The sequence below is a fragment of the Anomaloglossus baeobatrachus genome, chromosome 2, assembly GCF_048569485.1.
Source record: "Anomaloglossus baeobatrachus isolate aAnoBae1 chromosome 2, aAnoBae1.hap1, whole genome shotgun sequence".
Taxonomy (NCBI): domain Eukaryota; kingdom Metazoa; phylum Chordata; class Amphibia; order Anura; family Aromobatidae; genus Anomaloglossus; species Anomaloglossus baeobatrachus.
Window position 1 is genome coordinate 122,771,900 of NC_134354.1, and position 23,661 is coordinate 122,795,560.

Genomic DNA, 23,661 nt, shown 5'->3' on the forward strand with positions numbered 1-23,661 from the left:
TACCTTCATTAGAAAAAAGGCACAAATCCCATAAATATGAGGCTGTCCGCTTTTGGAAATGACATATTTTTGTGACTCATCTCATTTTATCGCTTTTGCTTCTGAACAAAAACATTTTAAAAATGACAGAAATTACTATGAATACAAGGACAGTGCGCTATGCCCCAGCTGTAATAACAACTGTCTGCCACCAGGTGGCGCCTACAGCTCATTTGGTTCCATAAATTGTGGACTGAGCAGAAAGAAGGAAATATTTGCGACCTCTCCACCGGAAGGAATCACAGTCCCCAGACAGTGTAAGATACTGAGCGGTCTGTATGCCAGAGAAGAGCACGTCATGGAAATAAAGTATGAGTGCAGTGCTACAGCGCCGAGCACACTGACCTCTCAGAGGTCACCTCTGTCATTACGTGACTTACGCTACTGCTCTGATGTCACCTTGCTTCCGATACTGAGGTGTGTGTGTGTGTGTGTGTGTGTGTGTGTGTGTGTGTGTGTGTGTGTGTGTGTGTGTGTGTGTTGCTCATACTGGACTTTCGTGCTTCTGCTGTGCGCTTCTAGTGCCTGCGTGCTTGTACTGGGACCTGCGTGCTTGTACTGCCTGTGCCAGGACCTGTGACCTTCTGCTTGTATTGACTGTGCTGCGATCTTTTTCTTTGTGCTTGTACTGCCTGTGCTGGGACCTGTGAAATTATGCTGTGTGCTTGTACTACCTGTGCTGGGACCTGCTTGCTTGCTTGCGCTGTGTGCTTGTACTGCCTGCGTGTTGTGCTGTGTACATGTACTACCTATACTGGGACCTGCATGCTTGTACTGCCTGGGCTGGGACTTGCGTGTTGTGCTGTGTGCTTGTACTGCCTGGGCTGGGACTTGCGTGTTGTGCTGTGTGCTTGTACTGCCTGTGCTGGGACTTGCGTGTTGTGCTGTGTGCTCGTACTGCCTGTGCTGGGACTTGCGTGTTGTGCTGTGTGCTTGTACTGCCTGTGCTGGGACATATGTGTTGTGCTGTGTGCTTGTACTGCCTGGGCTGGGACCTGCGTGTTGTGCTGTGTGCTTGTACTGCCTGGGCTGGGACCTGCGTGTTGTGCTGTGTGCTTGTACTGCCTGGGCTGGGACCTGCATGTTGTGCTGTGTGCTTGTACTGCCTGGGCTGGGACCTGCGTGTTGTGCTGTGTGCTTGTACTGCCTGGGCTGGGACCTGCGTGTTGTGCTGTGTGCTTGTACTGCCTGGGCTGGGACTTGCGTGTTGTGCTGTGTGCTTGTACTGCCTGTGATGGGACATATGTGTTGTGCTGTGTGCTTGTACTGCCTGGGCTGGGACTTGCGTGTTGTGCTGTGTGCTTGTACTGCATGGGCTGGGACCTGCGTGTTGTGCTGTGTGCTTGTACTGCCTGGGCTGGGACTTGCGTGTTGTGCTGTGTGCTTGTACTGCCTGGGCTGGGACCTGCGTGTTGTGCTGTGTGCTTGTACTGCCTGGGCTGGGACCTGCGTGTTGTGCTGTGTGCTTGTACTGCCTGGGCTGGGACTTGCGTGTTGTGCTGTGTGCTTGTACTGCCTGGGCTGGGACTTGCGTGTTGTGCTGTGTGCTTGTACTGCCTGGGCTGGGACCTGCGTGTTGTGCTGTGTGCTTGTACTGCCTGGGCTGGGACCTGCGTGTTGTGCTGTGTGCTTGTACTGCCTGGGCTGGGACTTGCGTGTTGTGCTGTGTGCTTGTACTGCCTGGGCTGGGACTTGCGTGTTGTGCTGTGTGCTTGTACTGCCTGGGCTGGGACCTGCGTGTTGTGCTGTGTGCTTGTACTGCCTGGGCTGGGACCTGCGTGTTGTGCTGTGTGCTTGTACTGCCTGGGCTGGGACTTGCGTGTTGTGCTGTGTGCTTGTACTGCCTGGGCTGGGACTTGTGTGTTGTGCTGTGTGCTTGTACTGCCTGGGCTGGGACCTGCGTGTTGTGCTGTGTGCTTGTACTGCCTGGGCTGGGACCTGCGTGCTGTGTGCTTGTTCTTGCTGGGCTGGGACCTGATATAGATGTATCTGTGTAAGGCTGGTTTCAGACGTCTGTGTTTCAGGTACGTGTGAAATCCGTTTTTAACACAGATGCCACACATACCCATGTTATTATTTGCTGTTACTCACACGGCCATGTTTTCGCACTGACTGTGTGACCTCTCATGACCCCGCACGCACACATGCAGGCATGTCCGTTTTTTCTCCCGCAGCACGGGTGTCACACAGATCGCACACTGATGTGATCCGTGTGACATCAGTGTTACACATACCGGAGAAAAACGCATCTTTTTTTAAAAAAAATATTTTTTACATTTGCCTCTCTCCAGCGATGCTGCCTCCCGCTCCTGACCCCCGCTCATTATACTCACTGAATATTCACTGCAGTGAGAACCTGGAAGCCGGATCATCGCTGGGACAGCATCGGGGACTCATCACAGTTCCCAATGAACTCCGATGAACCCGTGAAGCTGTAGCGCGCGTGTCGCAGGGGTCATCAGAGTTCATTTTGAACTCCGATGACCTCCTGGATGTCACTGTGCTGGCAGAATACTCACCTGTCCTTGGCGGTGCTGTCCCTGCGATGCTCCATTCTTCCAGGTCCTGGGTGCGGTGAATAATCAGTGAATATAATGAGTGCCGGTCATGAGCGAGAGGCAGCAGAGCTGGAGACAGCAGGTAAATATGGAAAATCGTTTTATTTCACAGACCCTTGTTTTCTCTGCTACCTGTCACACGTATGCAAACATGCCTGCGACCATCACCATGCGTGTGACTGGTACCTGATTAAACACGGACGTCTGAAACCGGCCTAATATTGAGAAGTACATTCTGTCACGCTCTTTTTAGGTTCTGTTTCCTTCTATGTTCTCGTTCAGTACAGCATATCTTTCTACATTATGGGAACGGGTGACTATTCTCTCTATCGATTTTCAGACCAGCGCAGGCCTTTGCGGACCAGACTGCAGACCTGTCTGATTTGTGTGTAGCTCTGTCCCTTTGTCCATGAGTTGCCTACTATTTAGGTGCTGTTGAAAATCGAGCCACAATAGTGTATGCCGTGTTTTTATTTTTTCCTGTGCGGTCCTCAGGAAAACAGACCATGTGCACCAGCCCATACGCTAAAGACTATCCGTATGAGGCAACTGGCCAAAAATACACTGGGCTAAACTTAGCCTTGGAGTGTTAGACCATGTGCATATGTTGAGTATATGGGGAGATATTTTACCTTATTATTTTAAAGCCAAAAACAGGAGTTGGTCAGTCATAAGAAAAGTACCGTATACAGCCTCCTTCACATGTACGTGTTGCATCCGTTTTTCACAGGTGCCACACGTCCCCATTATAACCTATGGGGCTCCTCATATGTCTTTTTTTTTTTTTCGGAAGTACGGATGACAAAACACATATACAGCAGATGGATGGCGTCTGTGTACTGGATGTGTTTAACTTTGAAAAGTATAGAAGAAGCTTTGTAATTTAATTCTTTCTTGATCCATATCAGAAAAATACTGATGACACAATGATGGTAAAAACGGACAAACTGATCCAAAACACTGACTGACTCCACTGCCGCTTTTTCACTTATACAGCCGTGTAAAGAAGGCCTAATAGGAACACTTGCACCACTTCTGCATTTTTTACCCACTCAGAATTTGAAAGACAAGCCCACTGATTTTGGCTTACACTGAGGTAAAAAAAAGTCACCAAACACTGAACATGTGCACGTGGCCTTAGGCAAAACAAAGACGTATTCTCCCAAAAGGAGGGATTTATGTGTCATCTGCATCTATAATGTAATTGAAATGTGCTGCAGATATCTGAAAAAGGAAATAAACCTTTCATTTGTATTGTCGTTATTTGGATTAGTCTAATACAGAGCTGGGCAAAGTCCGGCCCGTGGACCACATCTGGTTCTCTGGTTGCACCGTGCCCTCTCTCACCCGACATTGTCACCTAACATCACCACTATCTGCATCCTCAGGATGTGGATAGTAGTGAATACATTGGTGGAAGAAGGGGCCACAGGCTCCTTCCACCAATCAGCGTGTGAGACCGCAGACGTGATGACAGCGCGTCTCCTGTATGGAGAGTCAGTGCACTGCAGACCGGCTGTTGTGTGTGGTTTTTTTTTTTATTATATAGGTGTACGGAACGTGTGCCTGTATATAGGGTACTATGTTGGGGCTGTAAATGTATTTAGGGTGCTATGTGAGGGTTTATACTGTATATAGGGGGCTATGTAGGGCTCATACTGTATATAGGGAGCTATGTGGGGCTCATACTGTATATAGGGGGCTATGTAGGGCTCATACTGTATATAGGGGGCTATGTAGGGCTCATACTGTATATAGGGGGCTTTGTAGGGCTCATACTGTATATAGGGGGCTATGTAGGGCTCATACTGTATATAGGGGGCTTTGTAGGGCTCATACTGTATATAGGGGGCTATGTAGGGCTCATACTGTATATAGGGGGCTATGTGGGGCTCATACTGTATGTAGGGCGCAATGGGAGGCTCATACTGTATATAGGTGGATTATGTTTGGGGCTGCAGTTGTGTTTGTGGATTATGTAGGCGTTTATACTGTATATAGAGGCTGTGTGTTGGCTCATACTGTATAGAGGGGGACTTTGTGAACACATGATATATTGGGGCTCATAGTGCATAAGGGGACTGTGAGGGGCTTATACTTTAAATAGGGGGACGTGTGGGGGGGGGGGCTCATACTGTATATAATATGCTAATGTTGAGCAAAATTAATTTCAGCCTATTGGTTTGGCCTTCCACAGCAGTTGCAGTCTGTCATGTGGCCCCCTTTGAAAATCAATTGCCCACCCATGGTTTATTTGTTAGTGTGTCCCTTAGACAAGAAATAGTTGTGCTCCCTTCATGTAAAAGGATCTTGCAGGGTTATTCCCATTTTAGCAAGTTATCCTTTGTGTTGGATAAGGACAGTCTTTCTAAGAATTGGGGGTTCCACCACTGGGCCCCCCCACTGATTAGACTCTCACTAAGTCTGCGTTCATATGAGCATATTTCATGGTGTGTATATGGCCATTACTACAGAGACTGTAAGTTTGAACTGAGCACTTCAGAGCTCCCCCTCTTTGGAATTTGTTATTTAGGGTTACCATTCTTGCCCCATAATTCTGGCCAGGTTTATGGGCATCTACCTGTGCTAGTTTTGTGGCATTTATCTTTGTACAATACTTACCTGTGTTGTACTGCTACTTCCTTCTTAGCCCTATTGAGATAACGAAGTTTCTTTTTGCATAACACTCCGAAATGCAAGTTTTCTAGCGTTATAATGTAGCAGATGTTTGCACGAGCTGCACAGATTTTCTAAAAAGTGGGTGATGCTTAGTGAGATAATGTTTAGTTTCTTATGGGTGATGGGTTTACTGTAATTTAGAGCAGAAATTCCTTACATTATAGCCTAAATCTACATCAGGCAGTAGCTGGTTTATATTTTAGTTTGTGGGTCATGGTATGCCCAATATGCACCAAATATGTGCACCTCTTAAAAAAATTGGCATATCCTACTTGATTGGTGTAAAAAGGCTCAAAGTACACAGTGGATGATGCTCCTGATGAGTACAATCACTTTTATAGATAGTCTAAGCCATATTTATTTGCAAATAGCCTTAACTATGAAAACTAATTCTTTACGTGGCTAGTAAGGGGCTGTTCACACTGTTTTTGCAGTGCACGTCTTCTGACTTGGTTTTTCATCTGAATCCTTACAATACATGATATAGATGGGCCATTGATGGAGTCACTGAATTTCCAACCTTCTTTTGCCCTTCTAACAGATGGCCAGTAAGGAGCACAAAGTGAGCCCAAAGGTTCATTCTTTGAACTTTGTATTAGGCTAGGGTTACATAAGTGTAACTTCTCTCATCTGAGAAAATGAGTCTTTATTACGCTAATCGCATTCTGATCAGAGTGTGATTCGATTTTATCGAATGTGGAGAAGATGGAAAAAATAAAATTAGCCATCTTCTCCATTCTGTAAGTCCATTTAAATCAGACCGCACTCTGATGTCAGCTGAGTGGTCAGTAATTTTCCACAGACCTATTGACTTGCATGGCCGAGTTTGCTCTGCTGTCGTGTAACCCTGGACTTATACTACTTTATGCCTTTGTTAGGCTAGGGCTACATGGAGGCGTGCGTCATCGAGAATTACTTCAGTGTTGTATTATGACATCGCATCCAATGATTTCCTAGCACAAAGTCGCATATGTTTGCAAATATGTTGGATTTTCTGTTGCTGGTCACAAGTTGCTTGTGACTCACTTGACATAGCAAGTCAATTGCATGTGACTGCAGACTGCATACTGCCACACCGGTGACTCGTGGTGCACTGCAATGATGCAATATTGAATGGACAGGGCTGCTCACAATGCTACAAACAGGATTGTATATGGTAAAAAACACTAAGCATCAATTGGAGCATTCCAACATAATAATAAAATTGATAAAGTTTAGTAAACATACACATGTAAACCACCTGAATCACGAACAGTGTAAAAATCAAACACTGATGGACCCCCTCCTGGACATAAGCCTGCCTCCAAAATACATGGATATTATTGCACATGCCTGATTAGTATACTATATATAATATAATAAGGGTAGATGTAAAACAAGCCACACAATATGCAAATGTAGATAAATAGAAACAATTCACTATGTACAAATATAGCAAAATAGCTGTGCCTGTATATGGCCACAATCCAACCTGGTATGAGCCAGGCACACAATAACTCATCAGATGTAATCATGAAGATGACTAATATCTTCCCTATAATATTCATGTATTTTGATGCTTCAAGTGGTTGAAAGAAGCTCAAAAAGACTGGACATATGCACAGCAAGTCGTTTTGAAATTGCAGAACTTATTGAACTTATGTTCATTCTTTCGAGTTGGAGGTGGTTGGGGGGGTGGCAGGTGTGGGAGTGTTTATCGTTTTTTCAGGCAGAATCCACCTAAAAAAGATGTGTATACATATTCATTACATGGCTGGCATCTGCCTTTCACAGCAGCGATCAGGGCTACCTCTGATTGCTGCTGGTAACATCTTAAAGGGAACCAACCAGCAGGATTTTACTATATGAAGTAAAGGCAGTGGCATACAGTCAGTAAGATTCTGTATCCAGGCATACCTGTTGTAGAAATATGTGATGCTTGGTTGATGAAATATCTTTAATCAAAGTTGCAGAAATGCTCCTGCACTTTGATTGACGTGTGCAGCGAGGGTGGCCTTTGTGGGTCGACTCGTCGTCGTTTATTTTTCCTCCAGCGTCCTCCTGGCTTGCCCTCTTTTCTTTTTTTGAATGTTGCACTGACGTTGCTATTGTTGGCAGTGCATTCGCATTGCCACATTAATTATGTCTTCATTAAAATGGCGCTGTAATCCACGCCTGCACGTACCACAATCTCTGGTGCTATTTTATTGAAGATACTGCGGTGAAGACTATGAGAGGCATTGGCACGTGCGCAGAATTACATTTTTGTTACATCTGCGCAAAAACCTCTGCCGCTCTAAAGGGTACTTTACACGCTGCGACATCGCTAGCGATTGCTAGCGATGTCGAGCGCAATAGCACCCTCCCCCGTCATTCGTGCGACATTTGGTGCTCACTGCCGTAGCGAACATTATCGCTACGGCAGCGTCACACGCATATACCTTGACAGCGACGTTGCTGTGACCGCCGAACAATCCCTCCCTCAAGGGGGAGGTGCGTTCATCACTGCGGCGTCATCAAGCGGCCGGCCAATAGAAGCAGAGGGGCGGAGATGAGCGGGATGTAACATCCCGCCCACCTCCTTCCTTCCGCATTGCCGGTGGACGCAGGTAAGGAGATGTTTGTCGTTCCTGCGGTGTCACACACAGCGATGTGTAGTGCCGCAGGAACGACGAACAACATCGTACCGGTGGCAGCAGCGATATTAAGGAAATGAACGACGTGTCAATGATCACCGTTTTGGAACGATTTTGCGATTGTTGATCGTCGCTCATTAGTGTTACACGCTGCGATGTCGCTACCGGCGCCGGATGTGCGTCACTAACGACGTGACCCCGACGATATATCGGTAGCGATGTCGCAACGTGTAAAGTATCCCTTAGTCTTCACTGCAGTGTCTTCAATAAAGTGGCGCCGGAGATCGTGGTATGCGCATGCGCGGACTCCGGCACCATTTTAATGAAGACATAATTCTTGTGGTAATGCACACATGCCACCAACAACAGCAATGGAGGCGTGGCACAATATTCAAATAAAGAAAAGGGGGAAAACCAGGAGGATGCCGAAGGAGGGGGAATAAACTCCAGAACCCCACCCACTAAGGCTCGCCCCCGCTGCACACGTCAATCAAAGTGCAGGGCATTTCTGCAACTTTGATTAAAGATATTTAATCAACCAAGCAGCTGATCTTTCTACAACAGGTATGCCTAGATACAGCATCTTACTGCCTATATGGAACTGCCTTTACATACATATATACAGTACAGACCAAAAGTTTGGACACACCCTCTCATTCAAAGAGTTCTCTTTATTTTCATGATTCTGAAAATTGTAGATTCACATTGAAGGCATCAAAACCATGAATTAACACATGTGGAATGAAATACTTAACAAAAAAGTATGAAACAACTGAAAATATGTCTTATATTCTAGGTTCTTCAAAGTAGCCGCCTTTTGCTTTGATTACTGCTTTGCACACTGTTGGCATTCTCTTGATGAGCTTCAAAATGTAGTCACCGGAAATGGTCTTCCAACAGTCTTGAAGGAGTTCCCAGAGATACGTAGCACTTGTTGGCCCTTTCGCCTTCACTCTGCGGTCCAGCTCACCCCAAATCATCTCGATTGGGTTCAGGTCTGGTGTCTGTGGAGGCCAGGTCATCTGGCGTAGCACCCCATCACTCTCCTTCTTAAGCCCGCTGTACACACTGCAATGTATCTTACAATGTGTCGGCGGGGTCACGTCGTAAGTGACGCACATCCGGCATCGTAAGGTACATTGCAGTGTGTGACAGGTACGTGCGGTTGCGATTGAACGTTAAAACGTTCATCGCATACACATCGTACCTTTCTCTAGAATTGCACGTCAGATTGTTCATCATACACATTGCAGTTTGTGACACCCCAGGTACGATGAACAGATCTTACCTGCGTCCTGCGGCTCCCGGCCCACAATGCGGAAGGAAGGAGGTTGGCGGGATGTTTACGTCCCGCTCAGCTCCGCCCCTCCGCTTCTATTGGCCGGCTGCCGCGTGGCGTCGCTGTGACGCCGAACGTCCCTCCCACTCCAGGAAGTGGACGTTCTTCGCCCACATCGAGGTCGTATGGACGGGTAAGTACGTGTGACGGGGGTTAATCGTTTGTGCAGCACGTTCAACAAATTGAACGTGCCACACATACGATGGGGGCGTTGCAACGTGTAAAGCAGGCTTAAGTCAAATAGCCCTTGCACAGCCTGGAGGTGTGTTTGGGGTCATTGTCCTGTTGAAAAATAAATGATGGTCCAACTAAACGCAAACCGGATGGAATAGCATGCCGCTGCAAGATGCTGTGGTAGCCATGCTGGTTCCATATGCCTTTAATTTTGAATAAATCCCCAACAGTGTCACCAGCAAAGAACCCCCACACCGTCACACCTCCTCCTCCATGCTTCACGGTGGAAACCAGCCATGTAGAGTCCATCCGTTCACCTTTTCTGCGTCGCACAAATACACAGTGGTTGGGATCCAAAGATCTCAAATTTAGACTCATCAGACCAAAGGACAGATTTCCACTGGTCTAATGTCCATTCCTTGTGTTCTTTAGCCCAATCAAGTCTCTTCTGCTTGTTGCCTGTCCTTAGCTTTGGTTTCCTAGCAGCTACTTTACCATGAAGGCCTGCTGCACACAGTCTTTTCTTAACAATTGTTCTAGAGATTAGGTGCGTCCAAACTTTTAGTCTGTACTGTGTGTGTGTGTGTGTGTGTGTATGTATATGTGTGTATATATATATATATATATATATATATATATATATATATATATATATATATATATATATATATATATATATTATACGGTATATATATTATATTATATTATACGGTATATATATTATATTATATTATATTATATGGGGAAAAAAAATCCTGGTCTTTGTTCTGTTTAAATGCCACTGTCAATCAGTGCTGCGATCCATCCCGACTCTTGTTTCGGCACCCATTGGCCCTTCTGTGATGTAACCATGACAGTCGGGGCGAGCTGATGACTCCCGTGCCTGTCATGTTATTTTTCCTGTGATGTCCAACCACAGGCTGGATGTCATGAGACACCCTGATTTTTACTATATTCAGGAATACTAAAGTTTTGGAAGTTTAGTCCCCTATGGGGATTGAAAAAAAAGTTTTTTTAAAAATAAAGAAACAAAAAATTAGTATCACTCCTTTTCCCACATTTGGTATAGCAGCACCTGTGAAAGTCCAATCTATCAAAATATAAAATGATTTAACCCATCCGGTAAATGATGTAAAGAAATGAAAACTGCCAATACTTACTCTTAATGAATGCTGTTATTCAAAACCAATGCTTGTTACACAAAAAACAAGGCCAAAACAAATCTGCAGATGTACCAGTTTTTTGAATGCTGAACTCTGTATGATCCCGCCCACACCACTGATTGACAGCTTACTCTGTACACTGCATAGGGAGAAAGCTGCCAATCAGTAGTAGAGGTGGGTTTATTCAAATGTCATTAATGTGGAGGACTACACAACAGCAGGTTTAATAGTAATCTGGTGATAAAACCATTTTTTTTCAGGAGGGGATTATTAAAACTGCAGCAAGCAGTCCCTTGAAGCATCAATGAAATCGGGGTCTCTATAACTACATTATGCCAAGGGTGTAACTAGAGAGGGGTCTGTGTCCCGGTGCAGTCAGTATGGGAGCACCATCAGGTCTATTCTGCCATTAAGAGATATTAATATCTTGCATGGTGTGTGAGGTGTCTCCCAGGGGGCGGTATTTTCAGAAAAGTATCAGGAGACACACTATAGAGATTGGGCAACATGAGTATGAATGACCCTGTGAAGGGACAGTATGGGACACAGTATTGAGAAGATACAGTTTGAAGGTACAGTACGTGGGAAAGTATGCAAAGGGGGTAAAATATTATTAAGGAGCTCTATAAAAGATACTAGAAAGTCTCTTTGGGGGGTAAGTTCCTGAAGATCACGCTGTGACTGACACGGTCTTAACATTTTCTATGGTTTACTGTTCTTTGCTCATTCAGAGTACTCAAAACATTTTTGTATTTGGGGGGACAGTGTGAAGAAGGGGACCCAGTATAGAAAGAGGGCAAGGAAGGAGGACACTGAAGATAGGAACAGTGTGGTGATTATAGCTAATAAAGGTGGACAGTGTGGGAGCTATAGATTATAAGGGGGGAATGGTGTGCAGGCAATATTTTATTGGAAAAAAACAGTGTTGAGGTCATCTACCATTAAGGGATCAGTGTGGGGGTCTAATTTTAGCAGAAACTACAGTGAGGCACACGTATTTATTTAGGGGAACAGCATAGGGCAGACATTGTTATTCAAGAGCATTATAAATGACACTGATATTTTTAAGGGCATTTAAGATGGACGTCTGCAGAGACGAGCTGTCAATGTGAAAAGTCAGCGTGGCGTCTGATCAATATGTTGAAGAAAATAAAGAGATTGACTCCAATTAGAGAAGATGTCTCTATGAAGTATCTGGATGTAAATGTTTGTTTGTGATGCTTGCTCATCAGTATTGTGGTTCCTGTATGGTTTGCAGCATGATTATGGCTGGCAAGTTAATGACAACTTCCATCATATCCTTACTATTTTTGTGGACATTCCGGGAGTTGTAGGTTCATACAATTTGATTGTATAGGGGGCAGCCTAACATATGGACCACTGTACTAAGCTTTGCGATCAACAGTGCTGTATTCATGTACTGATGGCGGTTCTTGTGATGTCTTCATGTACTGATGGTGGTTCTCGTGATGTATTCATGTTATAATGGTGTTTTCGTGATGTCTTCAAGTTCTGATGATTGTTCTTGTGATGTATTTCTTTAATGTTATTGGTTCTGATCCTGTACACATGTAGAAATCCAATTTTTTTAATAAGGAAGTGCGGCACTCCAGATGATATGACTTGGTGCCCGGATAGGGTCCAACCCCATCAAGTCACAAAATATAAATCCAGCACTCAAAAGTAAAGTGAAATTCTGGAAGATTTTTATTAACAGGCAATTGTGTGTCAAAAAATAACGTTTCAGTCTAAATGACTTTCATCGGATGCACATAAATTGCGACAACCCTTATGCAGTCAGGTATAAATCGATTTTCCTGTGTAACTGCACATGGAGAAAAGAGCTTGTGACCGACCATTTTATATCAGAACTCATTTCAAATATACCACAGAGGTGTAACACTTCACAAGCTCTTTTCTCCACATGCAGTTACACAGGCTAATCGATTTGCACCTGACTACATCAGGGTTGTCACAATAAGTATTGTGTTGTCGGACAAGTTAAGGATTACTACATATGTATTTATGATGGGAGCATTAATTATAAAATTACACTCTGTAGCATGCCATATAATAGCATTGTGTAATTTACTAACTGTCCAGGAATCGTCTCTGCTTGTTGATTTCCAGGAATCATCATGTAACCAATCATATGTGATTTTCTTACTTTGTCATGTGCCAGCTAACTTTTCTTCCTACTTCTCTTAATGAAGCAAGGGCTGTAATTTTCACTGGATTTTGTAAGAATTAAAAGGAGAAGCTAGTCTGCATATGACTAAAGCGGGCTTTACACGCTACGATATCGCTAGCAATTGCTAGCAATTGCTAGCAATCGTACGCAAAAGCACCCGCCCCCGTCGTGCATGCGATTTCGTGTGATCGCTGCCGCAGCGAACATTATCGCTACGGCAGCGTCACACGCACTTACCTGGTCGGCGGCGTCTCTGTGACTGCCGAACAATCCCTCCCTCAAGGGGGAGGAACGTTTGGCATCACAGCGACGTCACCGCGACGTCACTAAGCGGCCAGCCAATCAAAGCGGAGGGGCAGAGATGAGCGGGACGTAACATCCCGCCCACCTCCTTCCTTCCGCATTGCGGCCGGCGGCAGGTAAGGAGATGTTCCTCGCTCCTGCGGTGTCACACACAGCGATGTCTGCTGCCGCAGGAGCGATGAACCACATCGATAATCAACTATTACCGATTTTTGGTTTTGAGATGACCTCTCCATGGTGAACGATTTTCACCATTTTTGAGGTCGCTTAAGGTCGCTGGTAAGTGTCACACGCTGCGATATCGTTAATGACGTCGGATGTGCGTAACTAACAACATGACCCCGACGATAATACATTAACGATATCGTAACGTGTAAAGCCCCCTTTAGTGTGGCAATCACATATGAATGGTCACAGGAAGATTACTCTAACCACTTAAGCAGCGTATAGGAGGGAACGCCAAACCGAACGTTTGCACCAAGTGCAAAAACCTAGAATTCCTTCAGATTATGTTGCTCAATTATGCTATTAAGTTGCAGATCACATTTCAATGGAACCTGACAGCGGACAACAGGAAGTAAGCGGGCAGCCAAAACTCTTACTGCTTCTTAATTACGTGTACGTCCGAAGGCGGAAGAGTGTAGCGGCCGCTGATTGGGCACGGGGCTTGTGTGACGTAACAACCTCACGTGAGCCCTGGCAGAGCAAGTGCCAGCACCGCTGGAGCTGCATCGGCAGCAGAGGTGAGTTATAAGCTTTTTTTTATTTTAATGGGGTGTGAGACTGTGACCGGGGTTTTCTATGACGGCCGGTATGTCTCGCCCCGGTTGTGCTCACTCCATGATAGAAAGTAAATCCACTCCAGGGTTAATGCTGTTTCCCTACAGGCTGAAGGAAGGGTTAAATGGAAACAGGAACAAGGGCAGGTGTGCCGGGTGTGAGGGAGTGAACACAACTCCCTGAGTTCTCTGCTAGAGAGGCACATGTATATTGTTGTGGACTTTTGTTTGGACATTAAACCGTGTGCTGTGAACCTTAATGCCTGAATCCCGTGTCTTCTGCTGCGCAGCCGACCGTGCTACCTCACATATGGTGGAGAATGCGGGCATGCCAGCCCGGTGAGGTGTAGCATCCATCCCTGGTGACCCGGTAGCAAATGTCCTGGATTCGAGCGGCTATACTACAGCCCAAACCCGGTGACGCCATGGAGGACATACTAAAGCAGCTGGCTCAGGCTAATGCACAGCAACAACAGGCTAATGAACAGCAGCAACAGACCAATGCACACCTGCTCCGGGCGTTGGAACGTCAGCAGCAATCCTTGCAAGTGCAGGACAAAAGGCACCAAGAACAGCTGGTTCAGGCCAATGCACGTCAGCAGCAAGCCTTGCAATTGCAGGAACAAAGACATCAAGAACAGATGGTTCTCCTGGCCAAGTCGATCCGTGCCGGACCGGCAGCAACAACCCCGGGACCGGGTGACGACGGCAGCGTCCGGAAAGCGGTGAGACAAGCGTTGCAAAAGATGACCCCGGGGGATGATGTGGAAGCGTTCCTGGCGGTGTTTGAGCGGGTGGCCGAGCGGGAAAAGCTGCCGACCCCCCCAGTGGGCTGAGGTATTGTCGCCCTATCTGACGGGGGAACCCCAAAAATCGTACCTGGACCTCTGTACCGAGGACGCCATTGACTATGCGACCCTGAAAGCCGAAATACTGGCTCGGTTGGGGGTGAATACCTATGTACGGGCTCAGCGGGTAAATCAGTGGTTCTATGAGGAAGCCAAACCCGTACGCTCCCAGGCCTATGACTTGTTGCATCTTGTAAAAAAATGGTTGCAGCCTGACACTCTGAGCCCGGCGCAAATGGTGGAAAGGGTAGTAGTTGATCGTTTTGTGCGCACTTTACCCGTCATCGTTCAACGGTGGGTAGGACAGGGTGACCCGAGTACCCTCGACCAATTAGTGTCCCTGGTAGAGCGGCATGTGGCTACGCAGGACTTGATACGGGACACTGAGACTTTGCGTACCGCCCGTCGGTCCGGCCCCTCCAAGCCTAGGGCCAAGGACCCACCGCTGACAACGGTGCAGGAGTCCCCTACCGTCCCGTCTGAGGCCGCGCCCGCCGTTCCTGAGGTCCGGAAGGTTCTGTACCCTAAACGACAACCCGTCAAGGGGGTTTCCTTCCCTATTAGATGTTGGCGGTGCCAGCGGGTGGGACATATGGAAGCCCAGTGTCCACTCACCACGGAGCCCATGGATTGTGGGGTTACCCGGCGGGGTTCAATGTATGCTCAGGTGGTGTGTACCGCTGACCTGGTCTCCGCAGAGACGGAGCCCCACTTGTGCCAAATACAGGTGAATGGATGTCCGGTTACAGGATTGTTGGATTCCGGAAGCTTAGTGACCCTTGTGCGATCCACCTTGAGGGCTAAAGTAAAGGCCACAGGACGTACCGTGGGGGTGGTTTGCATACATGGGGACCGCCGAGACTATCCCACGGGGATTGTCACCATCACAGCACCTTGCGGTCAGGTGCAACATGAGGTGGGACTTCTTAACACTCTTCCTTATGACGTGATCCTAGGAAGGGATCTGCCCTATTTTTGGACTTTATGGAAGGGACCCCCTAAGTCTCCTCAGATATTGGTCAGTCCGGGACCTGAGCCCTACAATCCTGAATCCGGGACACCTGCCGTAGGGGTCCCCATGATAGGGACAGAATGTGAACCCGATAGGTCGCCCCTAGAGGTATTGGCAGGAGAGGCTGAGACGGTCGAACCCATCCCGGAGTTGGAGGTGTCCCCGGATACGTTTGGGACAGCCCAACTCCAGGACCCTACATTAATACATGCCCGGAGTCGGATGACAGTAGTTGACGGGGTGGCACAGCTGCCCGGTGCCCAGGTAAGGTACCCCCATTTCGCTCTTAAGCAGGATTTGCTCTACCGGGTAGATGAAATACGGGGCGTGGAGATAGAGCAGTTGGTGGTGCCCCAGCCGTATCGCCGGCGGGTCCTCGACTTGGCTCATAAACACCTGATGAGTGGCCACCTAGGGGTCAAGAAAACGCAGGAGCGAATATTGCAAAGGTTCTATTGGCCCGGGGTCTTTGGGGAGGTAAAACGGTTCTGCGAAACCTGCCCGGAGTGTCAGCTTACCGCACCCCTGACCCATTTTCGCAGTCCGTTGGTACCGTTACCCATTATAGAAGTCCCTTTTGAACGGATAGGGATGGATCTGGTGGGGCCCCTCGTAAAGTCCACTCGAGGGCACCAACACATCCTAGTGATCGTTGACTATGCCACCCGGTATCCCGAGGCGATACCTCTCAGACATACTGCAGCAAAGCTTATAGCTCGGGAGTTGTTTGCTGTGTTCTGCCGGGTGGGGTTGCCCAAGGAGATCCTTACGGATCAGGGGACCCCATTCATGTCTAAAGTGACCAAAGAGCTATGCCGGCTACTCCAGATCAAGCAGTTGCGTACGTCTGTGTATCATCCTCAAACGGACGGTTAAGTCGAGCGTTTCAATAAAACCCTGAAAACCATGTTAAAAAGGGTGATTTCAAAAGACGGGAAAGACTGGGATATGATGCTTCCCTATTTGATGTTTGCCATCCGTGAGGTGCCACAGGCATCCACGGGGTTTTCGCCTTTTGAATTGTTATACGGGGGCGACATTCCCGGGGATTGTTGGACCTGGCAAAGGACACATGGGAGCAAGAGCCCACCCCCCATAAAAGTGTGATTGAACACATTTTAGGTATGCAGAACCGCATAAGCGCGGTCATGCCAATTGTGAAGGAGCATTTACAGGAGGCTCAGGCCGCGCAAAGCGGCCGCTACAATAGACAAGCCACCGTGCGGACCTTTACACCCGGGGATTGGGTGTTGGTATTAATTCCCACGGCGGAGAGTAAATTCCTGGCTCAGTGGCAAGGCCCCTACGAGATAAAGGAAAGAGTCGGGGTGGTTAACTATAAAGTATTGCAGCCCAGTAGGCGGAAACCTGAACAAATATACCATGTCAACCTATTAAAACCTTGGCAGGAACGGGAAAACCTGATGGCTGTTTTTTCCCCATCTCCCTCCTCTTCGGGTCGTTCACATCCGGCTCCAGCGACCTCCGGAGAGGACGAACCGGAAGTAAGGATTGGAGAAGCCCTCACCAAGACACAGAGGCGAGAGGCCAGACGGTTGGTTCAGCAGAACCCCGATGTCTTCTCCGAGCTGCCCGGTAGGACCAGTCTTATACGACATGATATTGTCACCGAGCCCCACCTGAAGGTACGCCTGAAGTCATACCGGGTACCGGAGGCTCGACGACAAGCCATATCAGAGGAAGTAAAGACAATGTTACGCCTGGGGGTCATCGAAAAATCCCGGAGTGAATGGGCTAGTCCGATTGTCCTAATACCAAAACCCGATGGCTCCTTAAGGTTCTGCAATGACTTTAGGAGATTGAACGAAATATCCAAGTTCGATCTCTACCCCATGCCCCGGGTGGATGAGCTGATTGATAGGCTGAGACAAGCGCGATATTTTACCACGCTCGACCTGACCAAGGGGTACTGGCAGGTGCCACTGACGGAGTCCGCCAAGGAGAAAACCGCTTTTGTTACGCCGGAGGGTCTCTTCCACTATGTTGTCTTGCCTTTTGGGTTACATGGCGCTCCGGCCACGTTCCAGAGGTTGATGGACTTAGTGCTGGAACCCCACCAGGCGTACGCATTAGCGTACCTTGATGACATCATTATTTACAGCTCCGATTGGCAGACCCACTTGGAACAGGTACAAGCGGTGGTAGACGCGCTTCGAACAGCCGGATTGACAGCCAATCCCAAGAAATGTGCGTTGGGACTCACGGAAGCCCGCTACTTGGGCTACGTGATAGGCCAAGGAGTGATTAAGCCCCAAATTAACAAGGTTGAGGCGATCCAGAAGTGGCCTAGACCCCTGACCACGAAGCAGGTTAGGGCCTTCCTGGGTATCGTGGGGTACTACAGGAGGTTTGTACAGGATTTTGCGGGACTATCAGCCCCCTTGACGGACCTTCTCAAAGGCAAGAAGTCCGTCATGGTGCGCTGGACTCCGCAGGCCGAGGACTCCTTCCGGGCCCTGAAGGGGGTCCTGTGCGGACAGCCCGTTCTTGTACACCCTGATTTCCGGAAGGAGTTCATAGTACAGACTGACGCCTCAGAGGTCGGCCTGGGGGCAGTGCTGTCTCAGGTGGTTCAGGGGGAGGAACACCCCGTCACCTTCTTAAGTAGGAAGCTCACCCCTCCCGAGCGGAATTATAGCGTAGTGGAGAAGGAGTGCCTGGCGATCAAGTGGACCTTGGAGTCCCTACGCTATTACCTGCTGGGTCGGCAGTTTCGCTTGGTGACGGATCACTCTCCACTGGTCTGGATGAGGTCCGCCAAGGAACGGAATGCCCGGGTTACCCGGTGGTTCCTTTCTCTGCAGAACTTCCGGTTTACGGTTGAACATAGGGCCGGTGGGTTGCAGGGCAACGCCGATGCCTTGTCCCGCGGCCCATGTTTGATGGCGGGAGTTCAACCCCGCACGCTTGAACTGAGGGGGGGGGTATGTGAGACTGTGACCGGGGTTATCTATGACGGCTGGTATGTCTCGCCCCGGTTGTGCTCACTCCATGATAGAAAGTAAATCCACTCCAGGGTTAATGCTGTTTCCCTACAGGCTGAAGGAAGGGCTAAATGGAAACAGGAACAAGGGCTGGTGTGCCGGGTGTGAGGGAGTGAACACAACTCCCTGAGTTCTCTGCTAGAGAGGCACATGTATATTGTTGTGGACTTTTGTTTGGACATTAAACCGTGTGCTGTGAACCTTAATGCCTGGATCCCGTGTCTTCTGCTGCGCAGCCGACCGTGCTACCTCACAGGGGGCAAACGTGGAATGAGAAGGGGTTGTCCTAATAGTGGACATCCCCTCACTGATAGCAAGCCAGGCTTGTAAGAGTGTGTATTTATCCACGATACTGAGTAAATCGAGTTATTTCGATTTTGTTTTCATTTCTTGCATATCACTAAAGGCTCAGTTACACGCGTCGCTTTATCGTGCAATCGCACCCGCCCCCATCGTTTGTGCGTCACGGGCAATTTGTTGTCCGTGTCGCACAAAGTCGGTAACCCCCGTCACACGTACTTACCTTCCAAATGACCTCGCTGTGGGCGGCGAACATCCTCTTCCTGAAGGGGGAGGGATGTTCAGCGTCACAGCAACATCACACAGCGGCCGCCCAATCGAAGCGGAGGGGCGGAGATGAGCGGGACGTAACATCCCGCCCACCTCCTTCCCTCTGCATTACCGGCGGGACGCAGGTAAGCTGTGTTCGTCGTTCCCGAGGTGTCACACGGAGCGATGTGTGCTGCCTCAGGAATGACGAACAATCTGCATCCAGGAATTTGACCGATATTTGGAAAATGAACGCGTGTCAACGAGCAACGATAAGGTGAGTATTTTTGCTCGTTCACAGTCGCTCGTAGCTGTCACACGCTACGATATGTCAAACGATGCCGGATGTGTGTCACTAATGACGTGACCCCGACGACATATTGTTAGATATATCGTAGCGTGTAACGGGGCCTTAATGTGTCTATTGATCCTGCAATTTCCATGATTCCATGACATTTCCATTTTGGTGTTGCAATTTCTATGTTGAGTGTGTTTTAAATGTATCCATCCAGCATCCCCTGTACTGCATCCTATATGCTTTAGGATGTAGTTGTTATAGTTGTCTGACCTGTAAATATTTTACATTTTACAGCTCCAGGTATATTCAGCAAATAATGGTACCTTTACCCGGTGCGGATTTGGTACATAAGCCTTTACAACTGTATCGGTATCTTCTTCGTTGTTGCAAGCAACTTCCAAATGAAAATCTTCAACATCATTATAAGCATGCAGTACGACAGGTGGGTTGGGTTGCACAATTGTGAGAACTAGATATTTTTCCTAAATGACTAAGTATATAAACTGGCAATGTGGTGTGCATTTGTGTGTATACATGCATAGAAACATATACATATTATGGGTCAGTGGGGTCCTTCTGAATACGTTAAGAAACCTTTAAGATAAATCTATCATCACTTTCACTCCTGTTACAGTTGTGCTTAAAAGTTTACATCCCCCGACAGGTTTTTAGTTTTCTGGGCCTTTTTCAGAGTATATGAATGATAATACAAAATCTTTTTTTCCACTCATGGTTAGTGGTTGGGTGAAGTAAATTATTGTTAAACTTCTGTTTCTCTTTTCTTTATCGTTCCTATGGGAGACCGAGACATTGGTGTATAGCTTCTGCCTCCGGAGGACACACAAAGTACTACACTAAAAAGTGTAGCTCCTCCCTCTGAGCCTATACACCCCCTGGAGAACGAGATCTAGCCAGTTCATTGCTTTGTGTTCAGGAGGCATACATCCACACATGCATTCTCATTTGATTTTTCATTTTTGGAAAGAGTTTGAAGAAAAGCGGGTCCAAGCCTGGACTCCCGGCATGTCTCTTTTCACCCCACTGTGTCGGCGGTGTTGTTAAGGTTGATTCCAAGGCTGGAGCCTTACATGCCGCGCTCCTTCACCATCCCTCGGGCTCTGGCTTGAAGTGGGAGCCAGCACGGTTCTCCATGCTTTGCAGGAGACCGGTTTCCATCCGCAGCCCTTCAGGATCCTGCTGGACGGAGCACTCATCCCCAGGGACTTGGAACCCTGCGTCTCAGCAAGCTATGTACCTGAGACGTTTATATTCTGGGGGTCCCTGTACTTTATTATGGTGGGAGAGTGTGCTGTGTAACTTTTCTGACATTTACGGCCGGTTCTCTGGCTGTCGCCTGAGAACCGCGCCGATGGTGCCTGCGCACCGGCCGCATCGCTCAAATTTAGGCCCCGGCTTCGCCGGAGGCCTACTTTCGATTTCACTGCCCTCGCATGTCAATCATGCAGAGGGACAGTGCGGCTCCGCCCAGCGGCCGTTCGGCACAGGGGAGGGACATTCCTCTCTGAGTACATGTCCCCTCCCCTGTAAGTCTCCTTGGCCCTCCAGATCCCGCTCTCAGAGCAGGTCCCGCCCCCTCTCCTCGCTCCGGCGCCATTTTATCAGCGTTTTTCTCTGCGATCAGCGCTGGCTGCAGCATCCCTGCTAAGCTGCTTGGGGGTCCGGGCTGTGGGATCTGGAGGGCACACAAACGGTCTGGTAAGCCACAACCTCCGGTTGTGGACCTTCTTATATACTCTCTGGGGGTCATTCTGGCTCAGAGCCCCCACTCCAGCAGCATGTCTCACACGAGGAGCAAGGCTGCAAGGCTGTACTCAGTATGCACTGCATGTAAGCTCGTGCTGCCTGAACCGAGCACATATCCACATTGTGATGCCTGCTCTAACCTGACAATGCCTCAGCCTGGAATCGCACCCACAGTGGTCCCTCCGGCTGCTCCGGCTCCGGTGGCTGAACCCCCGGCTTGGGTAGAATCCTTCTCTAGGTCAATCTCCCAGTCTTTTGCCGACTCCATGGGACAGCTGTCCCGGACTTTGCTGAACATGCATCAGCCCCCTTCTCAGGGCGCCTCTGCTGCTAGGGCTCTCTCAGCGGAGCTCACAGAGGATTCTTCATCTGGTCCCAGACCCCGTCCTCCTAAGAGGAGACGTAGGGCTCCCTCCCCTTCCTCGTCTCGCGGCTCTGCTTCTGAAGCTGACTCGTCGGACAGGGAGGATGCCTTTACAGGGGGCTCAGAGGCTACCTCCATGTGCCCCATTGATCTGTCCGAAGGTGACTCAGATGTTAGTGATTTGATTGCGTCCATTAATTCGGTACTGGACCTCAATCCGCCAGTATCAGAGGAGCAACCCTCTCTGGCAGAAAAGCACCAGTTTACCTTGCCTAAGAGGACAAAGAGTGTGTTCTTTAACCACTCCAGTTTTCAGGCCGCTGTGACCAAGCCTAGGGCCTGTCCTGACAAACGCTTCCCAAAGCGTGGTTCTGATGACCGTTTTCCTTTTCCACCTGAGGTGGTCAAGGAGTGGGCTCATTCACCAAAGGTAGACCCCCCGGTGTCTAGACTCTCAGCCCGGACTGTTGTATCAGTGGCTGATGGCACCTCTCTTAAGGATTCCACTGACCGCCAGGTTGACCTTCTGGCCAAATCTGTATATGAGGCAGCAGGGGCCTCGTTCTCCCCATCTTTTGCAGCAGTGTGGGCTCTCAAAGCTATCTCTGCTTCTCTAGAGGAGATGCATTCCCTCGCCAGGGAATCTATGCCCGAAATGGTTGCCTTAACTTCCAAAGCTTCAGCTTTTTCATCCTATGCCATGTCTGCCATGCTGGAGGCTTCTCACCGCACTGCGGTGGCTTCGGCTAATTCCCTCGCTATCCGCAGGATCTTGTGGCTTCGAGAGTGGAAGGCAGATGCTTCTTCAAAGAAGTACCTTGCTGGACTCCCTTTTGCTGGGTCCAGGCTGTTCGGTGAACAACTGGATGAAATTATTAAGGAAGCTACTGGCGGGAAGAGTACTTCCATGCCACAAACCAAAACCAGGAAACCTGTCCAGGGTAGGAACCAGTCGAGGTTTCGTTCCTTTCGTTCCTCCAACTGGTCGTCCTCTAAGCCCTCGGCCTCGTCCACTAACTCAGCCAAGGACCAAAAATCCAACTGGCGCACAAAAGCGCGTCCACAGAAGACCGCAGGAGCTGCTGCCACTAAGGCAGCCTCCTCTTCACTATCTGTCCGCGCCAGCAACGTCCTTAGTCGGTGGCAGGCTCTCCCACTTTGGCGACGCTTGGTTTCAACACGTCTCCGATCAGTGGGTGCGGGATGTCATCTCCCACGGCTACAGGATAGAATTCTCTTCCAGCCCGCCAAACAGATTTTTTCTGTCAACTCCCCCCTGTTCCAAGGCCGCCGCCTTCGCTCAGGCCGTGGCATCCTTGCAGGCCAACGGAGTAATTGTACCGGTTCCCGCCCGGGAACGGTTCAGAGGTTTCTACTCAAATCTCTTCCTAGTCCCCAAAAAGGACGGTTCCTTCCGGCCCATCCTGGATCTCAAGCTTCTCAACAAGCATGTTCAGGTGCGGCATTTTCGCATGGAATCTCTGCGGTCAGTCATTGCCTCAATGACCCAAGGGGATTTCCTGGCATCCATCGACATCAGAGATGCCTATCTGCACGTGCCAATTGCAGTTTCTCACCAGCGTTGGCTACGTTTTGCAATCGGAGAGGAACATTTCCAATTCGTGGCTCTCCCCTTCGGGTTAGCCACGGCCCCTCGGGTATTCACCAAGGTCATGGCAGCAGTGATTGCGGTTCTGCACCTCCAGGGGTTGGCAGTGATTCCTTACCTGGACGACCTTCTAGTCAAGGCTTCATCCAGCGCAGACTGTCAGCGGAGTGTCTCGCTCACTCTGGCCACTCTAGCCCAATTCGGGTGGCTGGTCAATCTTCCCAAATCCACTCTGACTCCGACCCAGAGGCTCACGTACCTAGGGATGCAGTTCGAGACTCTGCCGGCACTTGTGAAGTTGCCCTTGATCAAACAGCAGTCCCTCCAGTTAGCGGTGCGCTCTCTGCTCAGACCCCGCCGTTATTCCATCAG

General features: G+C 48.7%; 1 protein-coding gene across 3 annotated transcripts in view; it reads left to right on the forward strand.

Annotated features, from left to right (window-relative positions):
* Positions 1-227: 227 nt before the first annotated feature.
* LYRM9 (LYR motif containing 9) overlaps positions 228-23,661 on the forward strand; it is a 43,336-nt gene continuing 19,902 nt past the window's right edge. Inside the window, exons 1-2 of one of the 3 annotated variants that reach the window (XM_075335305.1) lie at positions 228-296; positions 19,847-19,994. In XM_075335305.1, the coding sequence (XP_075191420.1) occupies positions 19,869-19,994 (126 nt within the window). In that variant the 5' untranslated portion in view covers positions 228-296; positions 19,847-19,868. Of the gene's footprint in view, positions 349-406; positions 457-19,846; positions 19,995-23,661 lie in introns of those variants that run through there. The other 2 variants (XM_075335304.1, XM_075335306.1) reach the window with 2 other exon arrangements.